Genomic DNA, 27,198 nt, shown 5'->3' with positions numbered 1-27,198 from the left:
TTAACCAACTGTGACATCCAGGTACCCCATATAAGCTCTTTATATTTAATTCAAATACGTCACCTACTTTAAAAAGACTATGTGTTTTGGGGTGACTGGGTGGCTCAGTCGTTAAGCGTCTGCCTTCGGCTCAGGTCATGGTCCCAGGGTCCTGGGATAGAGCCCTGCATCGGGCTCCCTGCCTAGGAGGGAAGCCTAATTCTCCATCTCCCACTCCCTCTGCTTGTGTTCACTCTCTTGCTGTGTTTCTCTCTGTCAAATAAATAAAATCTTTAAAAAAAAAAAAAAAGACTAGGTGTTTTAATGGTAATTTTATAATGTAAATGTAATATAATTGATTAAAACTTATAGAATAGGGGTGCCTGGGTGGCTCAGTGGGTTAAAGCCTCTGCCTTCGGCTCAGGTCATGGTCTCAGGGTCCTGGGATCGAGCCCCGCATCGGGCTCTCTGCTCAGCAGGGAGCCTGCTTCCCTCTCTCTCTGCCTACTTGTGATCAAATAAATAAATAAAATCTTAAAAAAAAAAAACTTATAGAATATATTTCATTTATTTATTTACATTATAAAATGTCCACAAAATCTATAAGCTTTTTTAAACCTGTACCCTTACAGGCCTTTTTAGGCCTTATAGGCCTTTTAAAACTTGAGGTTGGGCAGCTCTGAGTGGACCGAATTTTGGTACAGTGAGTTAACAAGGCACTTATTTTTATTTTAAATGGGGGTGCTTGGCCAGGTGAGTGGTCAGAGCACACAACTCTTAATCCTGGTGTGGTAAGTTTGAGCCCCATGTTGGGAGTAGAGATCACTTAAAAAAAAATTTTTTTCGGAATGAACTACCAACACATGCAACAACTTGGATGGATTTCAGGGTCATTAGGCTAAGTAAAAAAAGGCAGTCTCAAAACATGACATACTTTATGAGTCGAATTATAAATCTCTTTGCAAAATAACAAAATCATATAAATGAAAAATAAATTAGTGGTTGGCACAGCTTACGGGAGGAGTGGAGTAGTAGAAAGACTACAGGGGGCTGCAAGGGGGATATGTGTAGTCATAGAATAGTTCTTTATCCTCACTGAGGTGGGATTACAAAGCTACACATGTAATAAAAGTCAGAACTACATACACACACCTTGTGCCAATGCAAAATTCCTGGTTCTGATAATGTACTACAGTTAAGTAGTATGTAACCAGTGAAGGAAAACAGGACACAGAGGGTCTATGTGCTCTCCACCCATTTCTGCAACTTCCTATAATTTTATAATTATTTCAAAATAAAAAATTCAAACGTGTTCCATGCCCCTGTGAAATCCTCTTCCTTATGATGAAATCATCCCTCCCACTGAGGCACATTAAGAAAAAGTTTTGAAAAAGAAGATGGATTCTTATCTATAGGTGGGGAAAAAATGTTTATGAAACCCTATGCTTGGTATAGTGTTTATTTTGATTCGAGAAAAACCATTTGAGAAATCAGTTAACAGAAGAAATGATAAACTGACCTGAAAAAAATTACAGCTCAGGGCTGTGGCAGAAAACAATCTCTCAACTATTACAAGCTTTCATCCCACCCATCTATTGATTACAGAGCAGATTCCTTTGACTACTTGACATTTCTATATGTAAAAATAAAAGAAAAAAACTTTTTTTTTAAAATTTTGCCAAATAGTAAGTGAAAAGTGAGAACTCAAGATATGAGGATAAAATGCTGTGCAGTGAACAGTAAGATACAATAAAAGTCTATATCGATAAAAAATTAGACATCTTTTTTGACCAGGCTAGGAATAGCTTTAATTCCAAGGAATTTTTTTTAAAAGATTCTATTTATTTATTCGACAGAGAGAGATCACAAGTATGCAGAGAAGCAGGCAGAGAGAGAGGGGGAAGCAGGATCCCTACTGAGCAGAACCCCCGATGCGAGGCTCAATGCCAGGACCTTGGGATCATGACCTGAGTTGAAGGCATAGGCTTAAACGACTGAGCCACCTAGGCACCCCAATTCCAAGGAATCTTAATCTATAGGTGCCTATCACATCTAAGAAATTGGGGGTGTGTGGGAGAAGAAGTGAAATCAGAGTTTGCAAGCAAGAGGCCAATGCCCCAAAGTTCACAATATTAAGTGGCAAGACTTATACTGGTTTGTTAGCTTTTGGTATCATTAAGAAGGTGATCTTAATTACTGTTAATTCTGTCATATGTAATATTATAGTGGTTATGTTGTTATATTTAAAATAAGTTCTGGGGGCACCTGGGTGGCTTAGTCAGTTAAGCATCCAACTCCTGATTTCAGTCCAGATCATGATCTTAGGGTTGCTGAGCTTGAGTTCCCGTCTGCCTGAGATTTTCCCTCTCCTTCTGCCCTTCCTCCCATCCCCCTCTAAAAAAATTAATAATAAAAAATAAAATAGGGGGGCGCCTGGGTGGCTCAGTGGGTTGAAGCCTCTGCCTTCGGCTCAGGTCATGATCCTAGGGTCCTGGGATCAAGCCCCGCATCGGGCTCTCTGCTCGGCATAGAGCCTGCTTCCTCCTCCCTCTCTCTCTGCCTGCCTCTCTGCCTGCTTGTGATCTCTGTCAAATAAATAAATAAAATCTTTAAAAAAAAATAAATAAATAAAATAAAATAGGGGCGCCTGGGTGGCTCAGTGGGTTGCGCCTCTGCCTTCAGCTCAGGTCATGATCTCAGGGTCCTGGGATATAGCCCCACATCGGGCTCTCTGCTCCGCGGGGAGCCTGCTTCCTCCTCTCTCTCTGCCTGCCTCTCTGCCTACTTGTGATCTCTCTGTCAAATAAATAAATAAAATTTTAAAAAAACCACACACGCACATATTATAAAAAAATAAAAATAAGGGGCACCTGGGTGGCTCAATTGGTTGAGCATTCAGCTCTTGGTTTTGGCTCAAGTCATGATCTCAGGGTTGTGAGATGGAGCCGTGAGCTCAGTGGGGAGTTTCTTGAAGATTCTCTCCTTCTACCCTTCCTCCAATTCATGTGCATGCCCTCTCTCAAATAAATCTTTAAAAAATAATAATAAAAAAAAAAGTTCTGAGCTGTATTACTGAGTAGTTATAGGTAGAATGACAAGAGATCCGTAATTTCAACAGTCCATCCAGGGGTAGAAGAAGGGGTTGGGGAAGGGAAAAAAATGAAACAGGATGGCCAAAATCTTAACTACTGAAGCTGGCTGATGGATCCTTCCCAGAGTTCTACTTTTTGAATATTTGAGAACTCCCATAGTAAAACACCAAGACATACCATCTCTGGTCTAAATGCTGCACCTCTACTTCAACTCTCAACATTAACCAGCTGGACTTACTTTTTAAGAAAAGCTACATAATCCTATCTCTCATCAAGCAACTTCTAAAAAATAAAAAAATATTAAGATAGTAAATTGCCCTCAAACCTGGCATTAAGTACCCAGGGAAGGCATGGAGATAAAACTTCATAGCTGTATATGTATCTAAAACAGCTGACAATGACTAAAAGCCCTACCTTTGAATGTGAACCTTCAGGACAGATGGCATAGGTTCAAAAAAAAAACAACAAAAAAAAACAAAAACAGAATCTTTTAAAACTAAGCTTTTGTATGAATAGTCAACACTTCACTGCATATTTACTCCTTAATCCAATGCAACCTAACTTCTGGCCCCAAACCTCCACTGAAAGTACTCTTGTTAAAATTACCACTAATCTCAACTCAAATTTCACTTTTTGGTCCCCTCTAAGTTTTGAGAATTGTGTTCCTGATCATTATCTGCCAATCTCCCACTGATGCTACTCAATCCCTTTCAGAAATTCTCCTTCCTTCCTGATCCTTAAGCAATCCTCCGTACTAAGTTCTGAGTGCCTTACATTCTTTTATTTTTAAGACAATCCTGCATGTAGATATTTAAATTCCTTGTTTCACGAAGAGGAAACAGACTTAGAAAGGCTAAGGAGGGACGCCTGGCTGGCTCAGTCAGTACAGCATGTGACTCTTGAGCTCAGGGCTGTGAGTTCGAGCCCCACGATGAGCATAAAGATTACTTAATAAAAAGAGAACAAACAGGCTAAGTATCTTCACCTGAAATTCTACAGGCACCTCAAAAGACCCCATAACTGATGATTATCCACCCCTTACCTGCATCCTTTTCTCCCCTCTTTGAATATCCATTGTCAGTCTTATGTTCATTACACAAATCTTTCAATGGCTCAAAGTCCAAACCTCACGACTTGGAATGAGATCATTCATGAAGGGCCCCAGGCTACCATTCTGGTTTTATTTCTTGCCATTATTTCATAGTTTCTTGGGCTATCATTACATCAATCTACCTTCAGGTCCCTGGATGCACTGTTCTGTCAGCCTCAATGCCTTTGCCTAAAATGCCCTTCCTTCACGTTGGACAAATTCTTACTCATCCCTTGATACTCAGCCACAGCCCTTCTCTGCACACCTTGCCCTGACCCATTCCTCCCTTAATCTTGGCAGTACCTTCACCTCCACACACACATAATTATCAAGATGTCTTTGCAGTTCCTTTCTTATTTTCTGGTCTCCAACTATGAACACCTTGGCGAAAAGAAGTTTCCCATTCATCCTTGACTTCCCTATTATTTTGTGGTCCCAACCCTCAGCACACACAAATAAGAGTTAATATTTCTGAGCACTCAAATTGTAATTCATTAGGTACTCCCCCTCCTCCTATAAGAATGTCATGAGTGGGAGCCTCACTGGCTGACTGAAAAGAGGACTGTACCATCTGGCATTTAACTTGGTGAATTCAATAGGGCTAATATCAGAAATCTTATTTGTGCTTTTTTTTTTTAAACCTATGAAAAGCAGCACCACTGCAATGGCATAAAGCCCCACTTGCCAAATTCAGACTACTGCCATCGGTCAGAGAATCCCTCCTTCAATCCCAGGACTCTTCTGTGGCAAAAAAGACTTAAATGCCTGCCTGTCAATTCTGAAGCATTTATCCTTTTGTTATGTTATATCCCCAGCCAAGTTTTGAACTAGTTTCAGTGACATTTTGTCTCTCAGAAGCGACTCAGTATTTCTTGTGGTGGAGTTCTCAAAAATACACAGTATGTATACTGACCTCTTTCTTATTTGAACTTTGCTCAGCTAGCACTATTGTTAGAAGCAAAGTCTTACTCATACTTAATATCATCCTACCTTGGATCTGACATAAGAATTTACGAATTTTATCAGTCAGATCCAAAAATGCCCTTTAATGTATTCTTAAAAATAGCCTTATGTTTTAAAAAAGTTTATAACTGGGATGCCTGGTGGCTCAGTCAGTTAAGCATCTGCCTTCGGCTCACATCATGATCCCAGGGTCTTGGGATCCAGTCCAAGTTGGGCTCCCCACTCAGCGGGAAGCCTGCTTCTCCCTCTGCCTCTGCCTGCTACTCCCCATGCTTGTGCCTCTCTGTCAAACAAATAAATAAAAATCTTTAAATAAATAAATAAGTTCAGAAGCAAAAATTCTCTAGTAATCTTCAATAATCTCACCCTAACTAAGCAGTATTGAATTTAAATAGCATTCTACAGATGACTTTGTCTACATATGATAACAGACAATTTATAAACTGGAAAACTTCGGGAAGGCATATACTTGATTTGTAATTAATGACCATGTCTTGAGCTTATCAACTTACAGAAATACTAGCTCACCACTCAAACAGTACTCTCAAAAGACATGAAGAAAAATAGTATTAGTATTTCATAAATATTGTGGGAGAGCATAAAAAGTTAATCTGGGCCAACAGGTTACAGAACACATGCTGGGAACTACTGACTCACAGACCCTGGACCTGCCACTTAGGAGGAAACTTACTACGCCAAAATCGCATGCCAATACTGAATGCATATCCAAGGTTCCCTTAGAATTAGCTAAAGTGACTGATATCTCATTCAATGCTCTATAACTTCTTACATTTTGGATGATTATAAATAATTACTTTGGTAAGGAGTAACTAAGTGAATCTCTTCTGTGTTAATCCTTACAGGAGCTGCAGTTAATTTGGAATCTAGTGGGAATGCCAATCAGCATTCAGTTTTCTTCTACTCATTCAGCCAATTCTAAAGTTGCTAGAGTACAATGGGACTCTGGAGAAGCACACAATAGGTGACCGCATAGCTGTATTAAATGTCCTGCAAAGGGATTGTTTTAAAAAGATTTGTTTACTTGAGAGAGAGAGAGAAACAGCGCAGGCGCACGAATGCAGTGGGGAGGGGCAGAGGGAGAGGAGAGATAGAAACTCAAGCAGGCTCCGCTCAGCGCAGAGCCTGCCATGGGGCTTGTTCTCACGACCCTGAGATCCCAACCCAAAAGTCTGACTATTAATTGATTGTGCCACCCAGGTGCCCCCCCTTGCAAAAGGATTCTAAAATATACACATTATTTGATTCAGCATCAAATAAAAGAACAGAAGGCTACATTTTAACGCTAAGATACTGGATTACAACTACACTGATTATGTTCTTAATTTTTAATAGTTTATGAGGTGGGAGAGAATAAATCACCTCTAGTCACAAATGTTTCAAAATATGCACATATTCCGGGACGCCTGGGTGGCTCAGTTGGTTAGGCGGCTGTCTTCGGCTCAGGTCATGATCCCAGCATCCTGGGATTGAGTCCCACATCGGGCTCCTTGCTCGGCGGGGAGCCTGCTTCTCCCTCTGCCTCTGCCTACCACTCTGTCTGCCTGTGCTCGCTCGCTCTCTCTCTAACAAATAAATAAATTAAAAAAAAATATGCACATATTCCTATGAATAATGTCAAATTACCACAGCCTGAAACTTTTCTATATCTACAGTAAGAAAAACTCACCAACATAATATAGTTTTAGAACCTACAGATTTAAAATACTTTCCCAGAAGGGACTAGTTACAACCTGACACAGAGCAGAATACCAGAGAGGAGAGACCCTTAAAGAGAACTATGGAGACCTACAGCTGTCTTTAGTGCAGTACTTACAATCATGTGGGAGTGAGGGAAGCCTAGGGAACTACCTGAGACCTTTCCAGAGACTGAAGAAGACAAAACCCACACAGGCATGAGAATAGCTCACATTCCCAATGATCTCAAAAATACATGATGAGATAGGTATGCCTGGTTGGCTCGGTCAGTGGAGCATGTGACTCTTGATCTCAGGGTTGTAGGTTCAAGCCCCACATTGGGTGTAGAGAGTTCCTAAAAAAAAAAAATCTTTAAAAACAAACAAATTTAAAAAACCATGGGCTAGTAGACAGAATACTCAGACACTGCCTCAGTAGTGGGGCTAAATTAATTTAGTGGGAATAATCCTAGACTTAAGGCTGCTCTAATCCTGCGTAACAAAGCAAAAAAGCAAGCACTAAGAAAAGAGTTCCAAGAAACTTCACTCAAGACATCAGAACAAAGTTCAAAAATATTTAAAGGAATAAAAAAAAAAATCCACCTTCAGCAGAATAAATTCCGTATCAGGCATCCAATCAGAAATTACCAAGAAGCAAAAATAAATGATGTACAATGAGGGAAAAAAAATTAACCAAAGAAACAGTCCCAGAAATGATACAAATGATAGAATTAAAAGACAAAGATATCAAAACATCTATCAATAACATTTCCACACAGTCAAGAATGAACAAAAAAGCATAATAAGCATGTTAAGGAGATATGGAAAATGTATTTTAAAAAATCCAAACTGAATTTTCAGAAATGAGAAATATATCTGGGATTAAAATACATTCTAAATGTACTTCTGCCTCCAACAAGCCTCTACACTGCACAAATTAGTCTACTTTACTCAAAATAAAGGCCACGTTCCACTATGTTGTTTACCCTATTTCAGTCTGATCCCAAACAGCATCTCCAAACTCCACAATAAATACTTGCTGAATTAAAGGCAATGCCTAAACACACAGGAATTCTGTAAAAAGGCCTCTGTAATTAGTTCAACAGTACCAATCATGTGTCAGGTATTAATCTAAGCACTGAAGATCATGCAATAAACCAAACAAACATAGAGTTTATGTTCTAATCATCCAAACGGCTGCTACAAAATCTGTTACAAAATAGTAACAAAAGATACGAATGCCTTTATTTAAACCATTTATTTTCCCAAATTACCACAATTTAGGTTGCCTAATTTCCCAGCCCACAATAAATCAAAAACAGCAAATTACTTAAGTGTGTGTAGGTTACTTACGGCAAATGCACTGAAAGTTGTCAACAGTGACAGCAAAAACTCTTACAAGCAAAGATGATGACATAAAATTAAAAAGCAAAAACAGAGAATGCAGCAAGGAGATGCATTTACTGGAGGGACAAGCAACTCTTCATACTTTAATCATTGAGGCACTTATGAACTCAATGAATGACCCAGGTATGTATCGGAATACACAACTTGTTCTTTTCCCATCACACTGGACTCTACAGTCTAAGTACCTTGTTTAACAAGTCTAGGAGACAAACCATAAGACTCTTAATCACAGAAAACAAACTGAGGGTTGCTGGACGGTTGGGGAGGTGGGGCAAGAGAGGTGCAGGGGTGGAGGGATGGGGTAACTGGGTGATCGACACTGGGGAGGGTACGTGTTGTATTGAGCAGTGGGTATTATATAAGATTGATGACTCAAAGACCTGTACCCCTGAAATAAATAACACATTATATGTTAATTTTTTAAAAAAGGGCTAGGGCACCTGGGTGGCTCAGTCGGTTGAGCGCCTGCCTTCGGCTCAGGTTGTGATCCCAGGGTCCTGGGATCGAGTCCCACATTGGGCTCCCTGCATGGTGAGGAGCCTGCTTCTCACTCTCCCACTCCCCCTGCTCATATTCCCTCTCTCACTGTATCTCTCTCTGTCAAATAAATAAATAAAATCTTAAGAAAGAAAAAAAGGCTAGGACATGTGAAATATGACAACTGCCATTCAAACGTACTAAAAAAGTGTAACATAACATTAATCGAGTTAAAGAAGGAAATACACATGACCTTTAAGTTTATATGAAAAACCTTTCAAGACATTTGTCAAGGACAAATGACAGTGTTACTATGCTTCACTTCATAATACATTATAGGAGCTTAATTATTTTTATGGGTTCTTTCTTAAAAATCCAGCTCTAATAGCATTTTTATCCAGCTGATTATGTATTCTGCATTTTCAAACTTTAGTTTTAAAGGCACAGTCCTTGGTTTGCTTGTTTGTTAACCTAACACAAAACTATCCCTGAAAAGAGCGGAACTGAACTGGCTAAAGAAAGGAAAGTAAAAAGGAATCCCACCAACCTGTTCTACCTCTCCTTGACTGCCATGGAGTATCTGGAGATGTCTACAGAAAACCCTTGCTCCCACCAACAAACAGGCTAAAACTTACTGAGCCTTTTAGTATCAGAAGTCATTAACATTAATACAAAAAGAATGACAAAATTAGAAACTCGTCCTTTTGTAGCTACCAGTGTAAACAACCAATTTAACAAGGTCACCAATGGCTGCTAAAACCACTGAATCAAAGGTTCTAAGAAACAGGACAGACCCACTGTCACAAAGTATCATCCCATAGACTTCTTACTAATCACAAAGGGAATGAGGTTTCTTTGCAAGAGATATGGTAGCCACCAGCATAACCAAGTGATCACACTTAGCTGATGGCACCACCATTATATCTCCTGCTGCAGTAGGAGATGCCATCACCTATCAAATATTCTTGCTAAAAAATATTCAACCTGAATCTGATGCTGGAAAAAAATTAGCTGAATATAAATCTACAGAGAAAGTAACCTGGACTCTTCAAAAGTCAAGGTCATAAAAACCAGAAAAAGGTAGGGGAATTGTTCTAGATTAATAGAGAGACAGCAACCACATGCAATGCGTGTATTTACTGAATCCTCAATCAGAAAGTAAAACAGCCATAAAAGAGGTTTTTAGAAAACAATCTAAACATTAACTATGTATATTAGATGATATTAGAATATTATTATTTTAGGAGTGACACTGGTATTATGATTATACAGATGATAACCTTATTCTTACGAGAGAAAAGCTCAAAGATCCAGTACCCTGATGTCAACAACTCCAAGTGGTTCAGTAAGAAAGAAAAAAGTCTATATACATATGTGCTTGTGTGTATATATACTCGAAAAAGTGTTTAGAGAAAGCAAATATGGCAAAATATAAAAAATGGTGAACCTACATAAAGGGTATGTAGGGTTTTTCTTTAATATTCTTTCAACTCATAATGTCTGAATATTTTCAAAACAACAAAATTGAGGGGTGCCTGGGTGGCTTAGTCTGTTAACATCTGCCTTCAGCTCAGGTCATGATCCCAGGGTCCTGAGATGGAGCCCTGCATCAGGCTTCCTGCTCAGTGGAGAGCCTACTTCTCCCTCTGCCCCCTCCCCATCTCTGTTCATGTGCGCACATGCACGTGCTTGCTCTCTCTCGCTCTTCCTCTATTGCAAATAAATAAATAATCTTAAAAAAAAAATAACAAAATTGAGAGGGAAAAAGGTCACTAACAACCCCTGAGCACACAGAGGAAGACAGCAGTATTACACTGACTGAAGTTACCTTGAAATTAAATACTCAAAACAATCAAATACACATACAACTTTGTAACTCCAACCCACCATTTTCAAACAGTGCTTTCTTCTTTGAAACACAAATTTTACCAAATTTGTGGGTATTTTTTGGAAAAGATGATATAAAAGACTGCCTACATTCAAGTCAACTAGTTGGTAGGAAGAATAACACAGATATGATTATTTTAGGCAACTGGTATATTGGAAAATAAGAATATCTAAATCTTTCCTTATAGAGGTCACAAAAACAGGAGAAATCAGGCAAAGAATATAATAAGGTAATCATCTTACCTCCTAAAGCCTAGACTTAGACTGCCTCTCAAAGAAGCAAATGACAAAGGCTGTGTATTTGATTCCACTGCAAAAGAAAGTGATCATCATTAAAACCCAGACCAAAACCCCCCAAATTATTACTTCTTTGGAAACACAAATCCTTTTAATTTTCATTATGGAAATTTTACTTTTAAAATGGAAATGTTCTTATATGAAATTAATTAGATAATAGTTACATATATCTGCAATATAAACTACCCTTTAAAAACATTTTTACTTCATTTTCATGAATATATACAACTACTGAATTTATAAATATTCTTTGGTATAAAGGGTAATAACTAATTATCTACCAGCATACTGAGAGTCGGTCTGGTACACATACCAAACTGTATGTTATTAGACAATGTGGCACTATGAAGGAAGAGACTGTAACTACCCTACAGGACTTCAGTCATTTAAAGGAGAAAAGTTTTTTTCCCAAAGCAGCAGTGGGTTCTACTAAACCATTTACACTTTGTCATTCCACTGGCCACTATGATCAATGACTTCATTCATGTAGGAGTGACAACCCAGAGTCATAATAAGGTAAGTCCTTACCTCTGTTGTGTAGGGGATTTATAGTCACCTTTCCCTTTTCTAAGTATCTGTTTGCTGTACTATTCATTTTGTCATTTAACAATCTCCATATTATATGTTTCAAAGTTGACACTGTAAGCCTGATTTGCCTTACCACATAGGCCTGATTCACGTAACCCTTACCATAATTAGCAAGAGCGAAAATCAAAGTAGGCATCTCCTGATTTTACTTTTCCCTGTCATTGTATTAAAATGGTGCTATGTCAAAGTAACCGATTTAATCTCTTCACATGTCATATGACTACTAAACGATCCAAGATGGATAGAATTAGAGAGGAGGTCATAGTACACATAAAATTCTGAAAACAGAATACAGTTTAGAAAAGATTAAGATATCTGGGTAACTTAAAACAATAACAACAACAAAAAACAGCTCAAGGAAAAAGTCACAGAGGATTTTAAGAGTATTTGTTCATCTCTCCTAAATATAAAAAAAATTTAACTCACACAAGGAGAACTGTTTTAGATCAAGTGTTATATCCCTGAACAGAGAGCACAAGTTTCTCAGTGGTTTTATGCAGCACTTGAAAATCTAAAAATCATTTTTTTAATGTTCAGCATTCAGTCACTCAAGGAATTTCAAAGTAGACATGACTACGTGTCTTTCAGCAACCTCTACTCTGCTTAATCAAATTAATTTTCCATGTCTACAAACCCAAGTGGGAAAATGTTTCCTACTACCGCACAAACTGGATCAAGGTAAGCCAGTACTCTTTTCTACTACCTGGCATTTCTTGTGAGGGAGTAACCAAAAGTGCCTACCTAGGAGCTGCCTCACAGTGAATACCAATTATAGAACTGTTCTTCAAAGACCTGTAACTCAAAGCAGGAGGGGAGGGCACTGACATGAGTAGTCTGAAGTACTCCTTAGAGTTCCTGGAATTTTTCTTTCTCAAATTTAATACATAATCTCTTAAAAAGTTATTTTTATACTATTCAAATTAGGATTTTACAGAATACTGTCAAATTTTTATTCATTAAAAAGGTGACCAGGAACATCTCAGCAAGATGAAGGCTGCTGACAAAAAGCATCTAGTTTCCTTAGCAACAAACAAGGCTGAAAAATCGAGGCTGACAACGAAGTGCAAAGGATGGTATGATAAAGGGAAAAGGCAGCTCTCATGTATGCACCTTGTGTACCCGGATTCCTCTGCTAATGCTTCTCTGTTTTCATCCTGTCAGTGAGGCAAATCTATATATTATTCTGAGTGGAAGGCAAAATCAATACCCTCAGATAGCAGCTGGCATTAAAATCCAACCTTTAACTCAAATAACTGTAACCTCTAACAGTCACCATTTTTCAGACTGAACACTTCGCCCTTCCCTTACAATATTAAGGTGAACCATTTTAAATACCAATAATAGGGTTTTTACAATGCTTCCACCTATACAATTTGAGTACACATTAATCCGAGCTTAACTTCTAACATTTTAGGGGTTTGGAAACTGATGTTTGTGTGTTTTGTTTTTAAATGGCATCTTTTTCACAAGATTAGAAAAACAGTCAAGTAATGTTATAGATGTATTCAAAAATGAAGACTTTAAGAAATGTCTTATTTAGTAAACTGTGGTAGGGTAGAACAATAAGGTTAAAATTGGAAGATCTTGGTTCTCGCTCAATCACTAACTTTGACCAAATCATTTGCCTCTCTCTGCCTGTCTTCATCTATCAATGTAGGTAATTTTATTGACACGTGATGAGTGCTATAGAGCACCATAGCATTTGTAAGTGTTTAGTAAATATCTGCTATGTTTTGGTTAATGAGGACTAGGATATGGGCTTCATGTAACAATGGCTATAAAAGGAATAGTTTAGAAAACACTTTCAGAAACAATAGCTCAAATGGTTTTTTTTCCCCACAAGGACTCCCACAAGGTAGATAAGTAACTATCCCCATTTCATGAAACTGAAACAAAAAGACCCGTTCCAGGTCCCATAATCAGCGGCTAAATTGACTTTTAGTTAGGTCTTTTTAACTTTAAAATTATTTCCAAATTATCCACAAGTTCAACTCATCAACATTCTTATCAGTCTAACAAGCAAAATATATAAAAAACACATAAAGTTACCTTGACCTTCCCTGAAGTAGGTGTTGAGGGCATGAACTACCCTGTATCTCCTTAGTAGTAACTGAAATCAATACCTGTCAGGTTTACTGCTAATGTTTCATACTTACAAAATGATAAAATAAAGGCTAAGTTCCCGTTAACTGCTTCACTTCTCAATTCAGCTTGTGAAAATACATTACTTTCATGAAGACATCCATTTTCCTAGGGATAAAGCATATTTCAGTGATAATACACCTCAGCTAAAAATATCCTGTATGCCAAATTACCCGCTTTCCCATTTCTTTATATCACCACATTCTTTGATAATCTGTCCTTTTAAAAAAAAACTAATTTTCTAGAACAATATGTAAACTGAGTAACAGAACTTTAGCAAAAGCTTTAAGATGGAGTTCCAACATTCCAAATTAAATGCTTATCTTCAAAATCAGATAATATGTTACCCTTAGAATGCCTTCCCTCTAGGAAGTTTACTATTGAAGGCACTAGAACAAATCTCTCATTCACAACAAAACAGTGCACTGATCTAAAGTGATACTTTGGGACATACAGTGAGGTAAAGATCAATTCTAATTTTATTTAACTCCAAATGGTTAATCACATGTCCCAACATCATCACTTCTTTAATAACTTAAGCATCTGAGCCAAAATTCAGTTCTAACACATTTACTGAAGCACTGTATAATAGCACAATATTTAAAACCACCCAATCAATAGTAAGCAATAACTAAAAATAAATTATGATATATCCATACAATAAAACAGCATGCAACCATAAAAAATAATTGGTGGAATTACATACTGTAATAGAAAGTGCCGAGTGAAAAAAAGCAGGTTTTGGGGAAATAAGAATATGTGGGAAAATTACTCTTTTAAATATAATTTTTAACAGTAAAATATGTACAGCACAGGCTCAAAATACTCTAAGTACTTAGGGAAGAGAAGTAAAAGACATTCAAGACATACACTCTGCCTTTAAGAGGATTGTAATTATGTAATTATTTCAATGAAAGAAAAGAACACTCCAAAAATATTAGAAAAGTCTAGGCATTATGTGAATAACCACCTAAGAAACAGATCTTTTGAACAAAGTAGTTCTTATTAAAAGTGTTTGGTGCTCTGCCACGTTGCTCCTAATTGTATAGCATTTTGTTTTCCACGTGCAAAGTACAACCCTTGCTGATCCAATGCACACTCCAAGTCAGTTTCTTCCTGTGACCCTTCATAAATGCCTTGCCTATTCTGATGGGAACAGGAAATGCTGGGTAGGAAAATAATGCCTTGGAGTCAAACAAAAAAGTATTTTTAAAAAATGAGTAGTACATATACTAAGAGTATATTATGAAAATTCATATACAAGTGAAAAGTAAAGACCAAAAAACGAAAACTGCAGTTACACTGTAAAGTGGGATTAAGGAACATCTATTGTTTTATTTACATTTTTCCCCGATATTGGCCTATCGTCTTTCAACACACAAGAAATGCTGCTTTACCTTTTTCTTAAGTTTTTTAAGTTTAACCACTATAGACTTCACCCTAACCAGTATTTTTACAAAGCTTTAGAAAATTCTATATAGACAGTGAACATTTTTAGTAGGCCTAACGACTTTTTTTTTGGTTACCACTAATGAGAGAGAAAGAACTCTCTTTAATTATGAAATTAAAACCACACCTGCTTATACTTACCTGCAAAACAGCACGAGCTGACCTTGCACTATCAAAGGATGGAAACACATAATTTATATATGTCTCTTGATCAGGACTTACTCCCATTTCACGCATTGCTTTGAGAACTTCAATTACGCCTGTAAGATTAAATTTAGAAGCACACAGATGAAGCACTTGGAATTAACAAAAGACCAAAAAGTTCAGTTCATTTACTTTCTGAATCAACGTACGAAAAACTACTCATTTTGTTTGTCTAAAAAAGAAAGCAAAAAAGCAACAAAAGTGGGAAATACGATAAATGAAAAAAAAATTAATTCCTCCTTTCTTCATCCATTAATTAAGTAACAAGCGCTAAGGAAATATTCTAGAAATGACAGCCATAAGAAAGTCTAAAATAATTAAGCAAAATGCCGCATGCTCTGTCTCCCAAATGAACAGAGGCCATAAAACATCATTGCTATTACAGAGCAGTGATGGATTTTCTGACACAAGAAAACTGGACCCAATAAATGCTGCAGGATGAGCAGGGACTCAAATAAATAAAATCTTTAAAACAAAAACAAAAAAACCCAAAGCTTCCCCCTGGAAGTCCCTGTTTTTACCCTATCATATCCTCCACAGAAAAATTATATTTCTATAAACTTGTCACATAATGAGCGCCAGTACAAATACTTGATTGTAAAATCCCCACTGCGTACAGAAATACAGAGGCAAGTGTGACTACATTATGAATATCTGCACATTTCTTTAAGATAAAATTCAGATTATTATTCAGGTTAAACAGTTTATTATATTTAAAATCACCTAATGGGTCTTCAAAACCTTAGATGTTTAAGTATATTTCTTAAGATATTAATACAGGAAAAAAAAAACCCCTCAAAAGACAAAGCACATGCTTAGTGACAAATTTAGGAGAATATGCATATAAAGTTAGTCCAACAAGCATAAGAATACTTGAAAGCAGAATTTAGTAGAAGTATTCTCCTAACAATTCACTAAAAATTACTAGTAATAACATGGGTAACTACCGTAAAAAATGGCAAATCAGACTGTACTCTTCTTCATATGCCAAGATTACTAAGTACTTGAGAGGAGGGTATATAGCTAGTTGCTTTTCAATGACCTGTAATAGACTTATGTTAATCTAATATCCTCAGTGTCCTTCCTCACCAATAATGACTGCTTTCATGACCATAGTATAAAGTAAGTAGCTATGTTTCTGGTAAGACTCTCCGGTGAAATAACCGAAACATAAACAAACAAATAAAATTTTAAAATTTTTTTTAAAAAAGCTCAAAGTTTAATGAGACCTAGCTTTCAACCCTGTTCTAGCACTTAATGGCAATACAAATGTGAACAAGTAATGTCACCTTTCTGAGCTGTAATTTCTTAGCTTACACATCTGAAATAGCAATATGGCAGAAATGTGCCTTCTAGATACTTTATCAAACAACACTTGGCTTGGGGCGCCTGCATGGCTCAGTCATTAAGTGTCCGCCTTTGGCTCAGGTCATGATCCCAGGGTGCCAGGATGGAGCCCAACATCAGGCTCCCTGCTTGGAGGGAACCCGGCTTCTCCCTCTCCCACTGCCCTTGTTTGTGTTCCCTCTCTTGCTCTGTCAAATAAATAAATAAAATCTTAAACACACACACAAACACACACACACACACACACACACACACACATACACACACACAGAAAATACTTGACTTAATCGTTCCTAACTGCCACCCATGTTAGATTAAGCAAATCAACATGTGTCAAGTCACTCAATGAATGGAACAATTTTCTGACCTATAAGGGTCTAGGCCTAGTAAAGGGATAGAAACAAAGTACCAACAATTATAAATATTACCCACAGGCAGAAATTCTTGTGGTCTAGGCCTAGAGGAAGACTGAGGACAAGAGGAAAAACAGAACATACTGAATAAAAAGAATAGTAGTACCACCTTAGTTTTGCTCAGTATCAACAGCTGACTCTTGAACACACAGGGGTTAGGAGTGCCAGCTCCAGTGCAATAGAAAAACTGCATGTAAATTCTGACCCCCTAAAAACTCACCTACTAATAGCCTACTGTTAACCAGAAGCCGGACCAGTAACACAAACAGTTCATTAGCACATACTTTCTATGTTCTGTGTATTATATACTGTATTCTTAAAGTAAGCTAGATAAAAAGAAGTTATTAAGAAAACTATAGGTGTGCCTGGGTGGCTCAGTGGGTTAAAGCCTCTGCCTTCGGCTCAGGTCATGATCCCAGGGTCCTGGGATCGAGCCCCACATCGGGCTCTCTGCTCAGCGGGGAGCCTGCTTCCCCCTCTCTCTCTGCCTGCCTCTCTGCCTACTTGTGATCTCTGTCTGTCAAATAAATAAAATCTTAAAAAAAAAAAGAAAAGAAAACTGTAAGGAAGAGAAATATTTACAGTACTGCATTCATCCCAAAACAAACAAAAAAATTCCATGTATAAGAGGACCTGGGCAGTTCAAACCTGTGTTGTATAGGGGTCAACTGTATTAACAAGGCTTTCAAGTCAGTCTACTGGGGTGATATACTTCTCTATGTAATAAATAAAGCCAGGAAGGTCTTAGGAGTCAAACAATCTTTATTTTAACAAAAGTGTTAAAGTGAATGCTCCAAGACCAAAGGCATACCTTGAATAAGAAACCAAGTCTCATAGATGCTGGCAGGTGCTTGTAACACCACAAAATATGCAAAACCTCTGCTTTTTCCTGGAATAAGAACCTGGGATCAAGTCCTTAATATCCCACCAAAAACTGGTTTTTAGCAGCTTCTTGTCCATAATATATGATGACAGTAAATCTCTCTACTTAGCTCTTGGGGTCATCATTTAAAGGAAAAAATGTGTGAAACCCTAAAAATACTAAATAAATGTTAATAATAATAATAATGATTGAATATCTTAGCTGTCTTAAAGTGCCCTCGTAATTTTTTTATATTTCCTTAGATGATACAGAGAATAAACGTAGCATAGTAAGGTAAATATATTTGATTTGCTAATGTTTGAAAATAGGCCAACGAATTGATTGTAAATAGAAGAGTCCTATTTCTGTACAAAACACTTCACCCCAATATTTATGCTTCAAATACATTTTATTCTCTTAATTCATCACTTTTCCAATGATGTGTATTAAGGGGAGGAGTACATTCTGCTCATTTAGATGACCTGTATTGCCAGCATTTTTAACCTATGTATTTTTCTAACTGAAGCTAAAGCTGGTTTAGGAAAACCTTGGGTCCACACCTTCTAATCCAGTAAGCTGTCACTCCCTCAGGCATTCTGAGGGAGCATACAAAGATATTTACTTCAAGAATTGACTGAGTGATTGGCAGACAGAAACATTTATCAACAAGGAGAAAAAATGTGATTGATCTCACATACTTACCTCCTCCTAAAAAATACAATTTGTGTTTCTTTTTAAAGGAAAAAGACTAAAATAATCATATATTAACTTAAATATAAACATGGATCCCAAACTTCTGTGAACGTAGAAAACATAAACTAAGACTAAGCCACCATCTAAGACTAAGCCATCTAATAGAAGTATTTCAAAGACAGTCATGGCAAAGTTTATCAATCTAGAGGAAAGTCTCCATTCAAAAAGTTTTATAAGAATTGAAAAAATTGGGGCACCTGGGTGGCTCAGTGGGTTAAGCCTCTGCCTTCAGCTCAGGTCATGATCTCGGGGTCCTGGGATTGAGCCCTACATCAGGCTCTCTGCTCAGCGGGGTGTCTGTGTCCCCCCCCCCCGCCGCCCCGCCTTGTCTCTCTGCCTACTTGTGATCTCTCTCTCTCTGTCAAATAAATAAATAAAATCTTTTTAAAAAAAGAGAGAGAACTGAAAAAATTCAAACTTTTAGGAAAGATAAATGGTTTACCTGAACAATTTTCACCAACTGTAACTATTTACTCCACATGACTTTAGACTCTACCCAGGGCACTCACTCTATTAGAGGTGATTCCTTATTTTGGAGAAGTAGTCTCTATTCAACCCCTTTACTCAACTGGCATTTAAGCTTTCATACTGGTCCTTCCTTCTATATTTTACCCCTTCCATACTCTGATTTTTGTGTTTTCCAAATATACCCAGAGATGTAAATCCTCAATCATTCTGGGTTATTTCCTCTCATTTGGGCCAATCTGCTAAAATTCTAAGTGGTGACTTTCCCATTTATGCCCCAAAGAAAAATACTAGTAAGCCATGGGGAAGTCGCTTGGTGAATCGTTCTTAGGGGTTGGTGATGGATGAACTGTTCGAGAACTCAGTATGCTATCATCACAGTGTTCCTGAAAACCCTTGGTTCAGTTTGATCTGACCTCTAAATACCTGTCTCTGATTTCCCAAAGGGTTTTATTTAGTCCTTACGAGAAACACTCCTCTACATGCTCCATTATGGCAGCCATTAATTTTCTTCTGTTCTTTCTACCAGTTTACATAGGACTTTTCCCGGATGAAGAAAAACCTCATTGCACTAATAAAAACATGTCTTTCTTACCTTACCCTAAAGAAACCTTATAGAATATGTAGAGCCATTTTATTATTACATGAAGGGAAATTGCAGAATACATACTTAACTATATTTCTGGGCCTCCTGCAAAGGAGAAACTCGTTTTCAAAAACTACAACACAACTGACACTGTCTTGTACCTTTCTCAGTTTTTATATTTTTCCAGATAAAACCTTCACTGATTAAAAAACTTGATAGGACTTTTTAAAATGTCCTTAATGCAAAAACCGGCATCTAACTTATACTAGTTAAGACTTTTTATAAAATAAATACAGCGTAACACTTAAAAATGTTTAATATGGAGGTGTTATGTATTTTTAAAAAGTGTCTAAGAGATTAAAAAGTGTCTAAGAGAACAGAAATCCTGTTCTAATCCCAGCACAACTGAGAGCTAAGTGTGGAACCTAAGGTTGGTCATCAAATCTCTCTGCCCCTCTCAGTTGTTTCATTAATATGAAGTGAGCTTTCAACAAGGCACTCTTGAAATCTAAACGGTAAGATTCCAAGAAAGGATGGATTGAAAATAAAGCCCACTTGTCTATTAGTTCCAGCTACAACTATCGGAAGAAATTACCTGAATTCTTTCATGTTTACTAAGTTGCTAAAAAATGTGGTAACCAGTTGAAGTCTAGATACAGTCGTAAGGTTGAAGAAAGCAAATTTTCTGATGAACAGACAAATATTTCAACAGGGGGTGTTTTCGAAAGTATTTTCTTATCTGTGTAAAAATGGACAATACCAATATGCCCAAAGATTTTCATGGAATGATGTAAACTTTCTCTGGTTCAAAAATACTAGGTTAAAGGTTACTTCTTGGAGCTTTCAGAACTGGAAGATAAGCAAAGAGTTAATCGACTAGCATATTGTTTTCATGAAGATTTTTCTAAAAAGGATTTTGAGACTTTTATAGCCAGAAACAATTAGGGAATACTTGTTTCACTATTTCCTTTAGACCAGGAGACGACTATATATTTAAAATAAAATTGCAATATGAAAGTCTGCTAAAAGCACTTTTTTTGTTGTTTGTGCATTTTGTTTGTCACCCAATGTCATACTAACAACTCTGCATCTCATTCTAAAGCACATTATACTGCGAGATAAAATGAAAAAGACCATTTTTTGTTTCCCCAAGGGGGAAGTACTTCTGTTAAAAGCATCTTTTTATGAGACTACTCTTTCTGAATTACCAATAATGCAAACCAAAGAATTAGATACTGTACTCTAAAATTTAATATTTGTTCAATTCTTATTCATATCCTATAGGCATCCCATGTGTACAAGGGGAAAGTATGCTAAATGCTTAAACGTACTTAAGAACCTGAAAGATTGAACATTTCTGTCCTTCAATCAGCAGGCTGTCAGGTCATGAGCACTCATTTTACAATAAAAGTTTTGCTGTCTTTCCTATTATTATAAGTCGGCTCAGTTAAGGAGACGGGTCCACAAAGAAAATGGCTTGATTATGCATAACTTTATCTTGAATAAGGCTAGACAAACTAATTTCAAACAGTATATGCAAAATCAAGAACTAAAGAGTTTTTTGAAAAATTTAAAAATAACAAACTTCTTAAAACTACACCCACAAGTTTGAATATCAAGATCAGAGATAAGTCAGAAGTGAAATTAGGATGAAAAAAATCCACTGTTTTTAAAAATGCTTATGTGAGGGGCGCCTGGGCGGCTCAGTGGGTTAGGCCTCTGCCTTCAGCTCAGGTCATGATCTCGGGGGCCTGGGATGGAGCTCCACATTGGGCTCTCTGCTCAGTGGGGAGCCTGCTTCCCCCTCTCTCTCCGCCTGCCTCTCTGCCTCCTTGTGATCTCTCTGTGTTAAATAAGTAAATAAAATCTTCAAAAAAAAAAAATGCTTATGTGATTCCTGACTGTGATTTAAATCAATTCTATTTTCTCAGAAGATCTACTACTCAGAAATAAGTTTGCCTTCCCAAAGACCTCAACTAGATGTGTGTAGAAACCTATTCTGGACCTCTGAACCATCACAAATCTGTGAAAGGCAAAACCTAACCTTGAACATCTTTCTCCTTCTGACGTCCAACAAGCAATGGCCAGAAATAATGAGTTCTGACAGGAAAACCTTCTTCCTTCAGAGCCTTCATCAGAGCTTTTGCCAAATCTGCAAGAGATACCATAAAATATTACATAGCTATCTCAGCAAAACTTATCTGTGTCAGTTTTAATGATGAGAATATAGTACCAGTTTTATTGGCTAGTAACGCGCTCTGAAGTGTGAACTGCAAAGGAGATGTGTGCATCTGGGACTCCTTTAACTTCTTGCAGTAGTCTTTCAGCTTCTCTGCAGGCTAGGAAAAAAAGGCACCACATCAGCTGTATCCACAAATATCCTACCATCTGACCTTCTGCAAACATACTGCCACTCCTGGGATGAAAAATTTGAACCTTTCATCCTCTTTCTACCTCATCAACTTACACACAGAAACAAAGTTTTCGTAATGCTTATAATTGGTCTAATCTCATAATACGTTCTTACATCTGTAGACTCTTATTTCACTGCCTATTACACTGTCTACAAAGTAAAAACAGACAGAATACCGTATCCATAGTCACGCAGTGTTGCAAAAAGAAACTGCCAAAATCACTCAGACTGCCTTCCCTTGATACAGGACATGCTAATAAAATTTGGAATGCTGTATCTTCCAATTTCTCGGTGACTAAAAGCAAAATGAGGTTCATTGCATCTGGGAAGAGAACAAAGACATTTTCTGTTACTGCACTGAATAATATTTTTATACTGCAATCACTACGAAAGACAAACTTATAAAGTGCAAGCACCAAAAGGACTATCTGCCTAAATAATAGTGAAATACTTCCAGGGGCGCCTGGGTGGCTCAGCTGGTTAAATGTCTGCCTTCAGCTCGGGTCATGATCCCAGGGTCCTGGGATCAAGTCCCGCATCAGGCTCCCTCCTCAGCCGAGAGCCTGCTTCTCCTGCTCCCTCTGCCTTCTGCTCCCCTGCTTGTGGTTTCTGTGTCAAATAAATAAAATCTTTAAAAAAAGGGAAAGAAGCACTTCCAAATCAAAACATTCTGACATGCTCATTAACTCAAGCTATTTAGCTTATTAAGCTGACTTTTAAAAGAGTCCTATGTTCATGTACCATACCCTGATATTAAAGAACTGTAATTCAGATTTTTAGAAAAATCATGAAAATAAATTTTTAGTAACTACCTGGAATGTATCTTCTTTCGTATGTAATTTTTTCCAAAATTTCTGGGACATATTGAGAATACCCAGCTTTACTGAAACTAAAAATAATTTGCAATAAATCACGGTCCATAAGGTAAAGATCAGACTTCTCCACCTTCTCCAGAGTCTGTAGGCAGTTCCAGAAATTAGAAGAACAAGTTAGAAACCAGTATTTTTTAATTAAAGCCAAATAAATTAAAATACCAAGATTTTAAAAATCAGGAACATATACCATCTAAAGGTTAGGACTTCTCTTATAAAGCAGAAAATATTATATTTCAGCAATAACTGTTGAATCAACACCAAGGTACCAAACTATAAAAATTCTCCTTCAATACCAGTGTCTACAAGAAATGCCTTTAAAAATAGATAGAAATTATACTTTTCTGCTTCATGCAAAATGGAACACAAGTTTACATCGATGATTTTATTTTTTATACAAATGATTTTAAGTATTTTTATTTATATGACATAAGTCATACCTGCTTAACACGGTCAATGTCACCCTTTTCAGCATATGCATTCAATAATGCTAGGTATGTGTCTGGACCAGGCTCAATTCCAGCCTCTTTCATCACTGTGAAAATATTTTCTGCATTCTCTATATCTCTGGAAGTTATTCAAAGAATAGAGGATAGATTACTACAATACTGCCCAATGTAATATTATAATTCAACCTAAAATGTACTACCCTATTCTTATTAAAAATTCTTATGAACCACTGAGATGAGTTAGCAAAGGACATCAGAAAAGGGCAAGTACATACTAAAATGGTTATAGGTCTCTGAAATAACAAAAATAAAAAATACCTCAAAGTCTGACAGGCAACTTTTTCAAAAGAAAAACCAAATTGCATAATAATCACATAGACCTTAAATTAACGTGTCCTTTTTTATCAAGTATGCTATGACTCAAATTTACTTTTCTAGGAAGAATAACATTTAGGAAATTATCCTTCAAAAATGAAATTGTTTTCCACGGTATCAAGAGAGCAGTTAAAATACTTTACAAAGTCAGTTACTTTGGATCTGGCCCAATTTTTAAAGTTGAAATTTTCTAAATCAAAGTTGTATTTAATAAGTCATTTAAAAGTTGCATGTTCTATCTCACACACTCAAAATTTTTGAGGGAGCAGATAAACACGGCTTAAGGATCTTCTAAAATTATTCTAATTTAAACCTTGCTTGAGAATAAAACCTTAGGTTGAACATTACCCGGCTCTTGCATGCCCTGTAACAAGAGCACTGAAAACTGCCTCCGTGACGGGCAGATCCTTAGTTTTCATGAATCCAAGAATCTTGCTGCAGTAAAAGACAAATGAAAATATTCCTTGGAAATATACATCAAAACCACTTTTTACAAAATAAGTATGTAAGATCTCACTCCCTGAAATTATTTCCATTATATCAAATTATATAACTTGAACTACTCTTGGTAAAAATAGCAGGTAAGTTTTTAAAACCTGATTATTTCTTCTATACTACTAATTAGCCTTAAAAAGCATAGAGTTTAGGCGATTCACAGACCTGTACCCCTGGGGCTAATAATAATACATTATATGTTTATAAAAAAAATTTTTTTAAATTATATTTTTAAAAAAGCATAGAGTTTAATAAAAACCATTTAATTAAAACTGAATTATACATTTCAATTTATCCTTTCTTTCGTAAAACCTCCATCCAAAAGTAGCAGTTATTTTTACACAAAGAAATAAATGTCACAACTGATTTTATATGAATCAGCAAGACAGAGAGAATATTGTCAGTTTTATAAATGAATACAGTTTAAATGGCTAAGGACATTTCCTTTAGAAGATACCAATTTACGAAGACTAAAGCTAACTTTATACACCTCAGCATCTTTAAACCTCTGCTCTGGTAAATCAAATTTTTAATTAAAATAGCAATATTCACTTGTCTTTCTCCTCCTACACAATTTTATATTTTATCGAAGTCATATTACCAAATTTGCTAGATTAAAATACTTCTGAAGTAATTTCCCTAAGAAGAAACTTTAATTAAAAAAAAAGAAAAGGAGTGAATATAGTGAATATATTCTAGGCTTACAAGATTTACAAATGTGTTTGCTTAAACATATTTATAGAGCTCCATACCTGGCACCTTCAATATCTCCCACATTACAATACGCAGCAATCAACCTCTGATATGTCACCTGTCAATGAAATGGGCCAGTTAATATTTTTTAAATACTATTTCTTTCCTGGGATTTAAAAAAAAAAAAAAAGTGACGTAACCAATAAACATTTACAATAGCAACTACCTACTCGATTTGGTTGAATGTTTGCTTCCTCCATTTTTGCCAAGAAGTCAGTTGGTGAAAATTTATATTCATTTTGAAGATAGACTTTAAGTAAAGCATTGTAGTGACTTACATCATACACAGTACCTACAAATAAAATTTAAATCAAATTTTTAGAAAAGTACCTAAAATCAAACCCTTTATCACAACTAAAATATGCATACTTAAATTTAACAAACGAAAAGGATAAAATGATCACTTCAGCATTTCACCCCATGCTTAGACCCATCTATACAGAAATCCTGTCAGAACACAGCAAGCTAAGCATTTAAGACAGTAAGTAACTGAATTACTGTACAGTTACAAGTAACTGCTTATTCAGATGTTAAGGAGTCTCTTACTTATGAAGTACAGTATTCCCTTCCTGTTGGAAAATGTTGACGATACCTCTGTGTTTCAAGTGACTGAAAGAGGGCACCTGGGTGGCTCAGTGGGTTAAGCCTCTGCCTTCAGCCCAGGTCGTGATCTCAGGGTCCTGGGATCGAGCCCCACATCGGGCTCTCTGCTCAGCGGGGAGCCTGCTTCCCCCTCTCTTTCTGCCTGCTGCTCTGCCTACTTGTGATCTCTCTCCCTCTGTCAAATAAATAAATAAAATCTTAAAAAAAAATTTTAAAAAAAAAGTGACTGAAAGATTTTTCGACAAAGCAGTTCTTGCCATAGTACAGACACACCAAGATGGATTATGTCTTGTAGTTGTTTTACACAGGTAGGGCAGTACTATCAACTTTGCTTATTTACTCAAGGTGTTTCTTTGAAGGCTCCACTTCCAGTTGCTGAACACCATTACTGGTCTGCTTTTGTTAATTTACCCCTATTCCAAAACCCTTTGTTTTCTTTCCGGGTCCATCTTGCCTAAGGCCCCATCAATCAAGGTTACCATTCAGCCTTCCTCTACCCACTGATGACATTATGTCATCATGATGACCAATGTTTTACTAAGTTTGTATGAATTAAATTTCGTATCTTTACTTAACTGCCAGTAGCACCACAGGCCTGTGGTAAGTATCTGGTGTCAGTTTGAGATTCTAGGCAGCAAAGATCTATTCTATTAAATTAATGTTTATCTTACTAGACATGTAGAGTGCTTACTATGTTCCAGGAACTGTGCTAAGTGCTCTGCATCTAGAGTCCCAGTTCCTCCTCACAACAGTTTTGAGACAGTTTCTCTTATCCCCAATCTTATAGATGAGGAAAACTGACTCTTCCACTTGCCCAAGGCAACATGGCTTTGTAAGTGACCACAGACTTGAATGCAGGTGGTCTGCCCTGAGTGCCAATCTGTTAACCATTGTAATGGGTTATACAGGGCTTTAAGGGGAACCAAGTGCAACTCAATATCTGCAATGTGATGACACAACAGGGTTACCATAAAGTGTTTGGAAACCTCTAAAACATCATCAATTCAAGTTGAACTCTAATAATGGTTGGCTACAGCTCTAAAGCTGAAGGAAGGTACATATATTTCACAAATATTTCTCCCAGTTTCACATGTGTTTTTAAATTACATGACTTATTGACATGTGGAAATTTCTTTTTATGAAATTAATTCTTTATCTTCAACTTTTCTGCTGCTCTTTTACTGAGAAAAGTCTTTCCCATTCTGAAGTCCAATATTCATCTTTTCTTTTAAAAACTTTTAAAAAACAAACTTGTCATCAAGATTAATTCTAGATGAATTCAGAACTGAGGTGAGTCTGTGTTGACTCTGTAGACTTTTCCATAGGTGTGCAACATGTTTGTTGAAGGATATTCCTAGACATTTTACATATTTGTGACTAGGTGTGACACATAATATAAATTTATGCATTCTGCTTTCTAACTAGGAAAAGTTATAAATTATTGAACATTTAATATTTCCTATTACTTTATTATAAATTGATTTTCTGGGATTTTGAAGATAAATAAGCACATCATCTAAAAAACCGTAATTTCTGGGCACCT

At 36.7% G+C, this 27,198-nt stretch overlaps 1 protein-coding gene across 2 annotated transcripts in view; it reads right to left on the bottom strand.

Annotated features, from left to right (window-relative positions):
• Nucleotides 1-27,198, bottom strand: part of LRPPRC (leucine rich pentatricopeptide repeat containing) — a 102,633-nt gene that overhangs the window by 59,603 nt on the left and 15,832 nt on the right. Inside the window, exons 4-14 of one of the 2 annotated variants that reach the window (XM_080812995.1) lie at nucleotides 25,223-25,344; nucleotides 25,052-25,110; nucleotides 24,153-24,239; nucleotides 23,421-23,547; nucleotides 22,921-23,065; nucleotides 22,285-22,430; nucleotides 21,929-22,034; nucleotides 21,740-21,847; nucleotides 15,207-15,325; nucleotides 13,631-13,724; nucleotides 10,833-10,899 (exon numbers count right to left, since the gene is read on the bottom strand). In XM_080812995.1, the coding sequence (XP_080669121.1) occupies nucleotides 10,833-10,899; nucleotides 13,631-13,724; nucleotides 15,207-15,325; nucleotides 21,740-21,847; nucleotides 21,929-22,034; nucleotides 22,285-22,430; nucleotides 22,921-23,065; nucleotides 23,421-23,547; nucleotides 24,153-24,239; nucleotides 25,052-25,110; nucleotides 25,223-25,344 (1,180 nt within the window). The remainder of the gene's footprint in view (nucleotides 1-10,832; nucleotides 10,900-13,630; nucleotides 13,725-15,206; nucleotides 15,326-21,739; nucleotides 21,848-21,928; nucleotides 22,035-22,284; nucleotides 22,431-22,920; nucleotides 23,066-23,420; nucleotides 23,548-24,152; nucleotides 24,240-25,051; nucleotides 25,111-25,222; nucleotides 25,345-27,198) is intronic. The other variant, XM_080812994.1, reaches the window with a different exon arrangement.

Source organism: Martes martes, assembly GCF_963455335.1.
Source record: "Martes martes genome assembly, chromosome: 9".
Lineage (NCBI taxonomy): Eukaryota > Metazoa > Chordata > Mammalia > Carnivora > Mustelidae > Martes > Martes martes.
The sequence above is the reverse complement of the archived record's forward strand: the minus strand, read 5'-3'. Positions and strand labels throughout refer to the sequence as shown.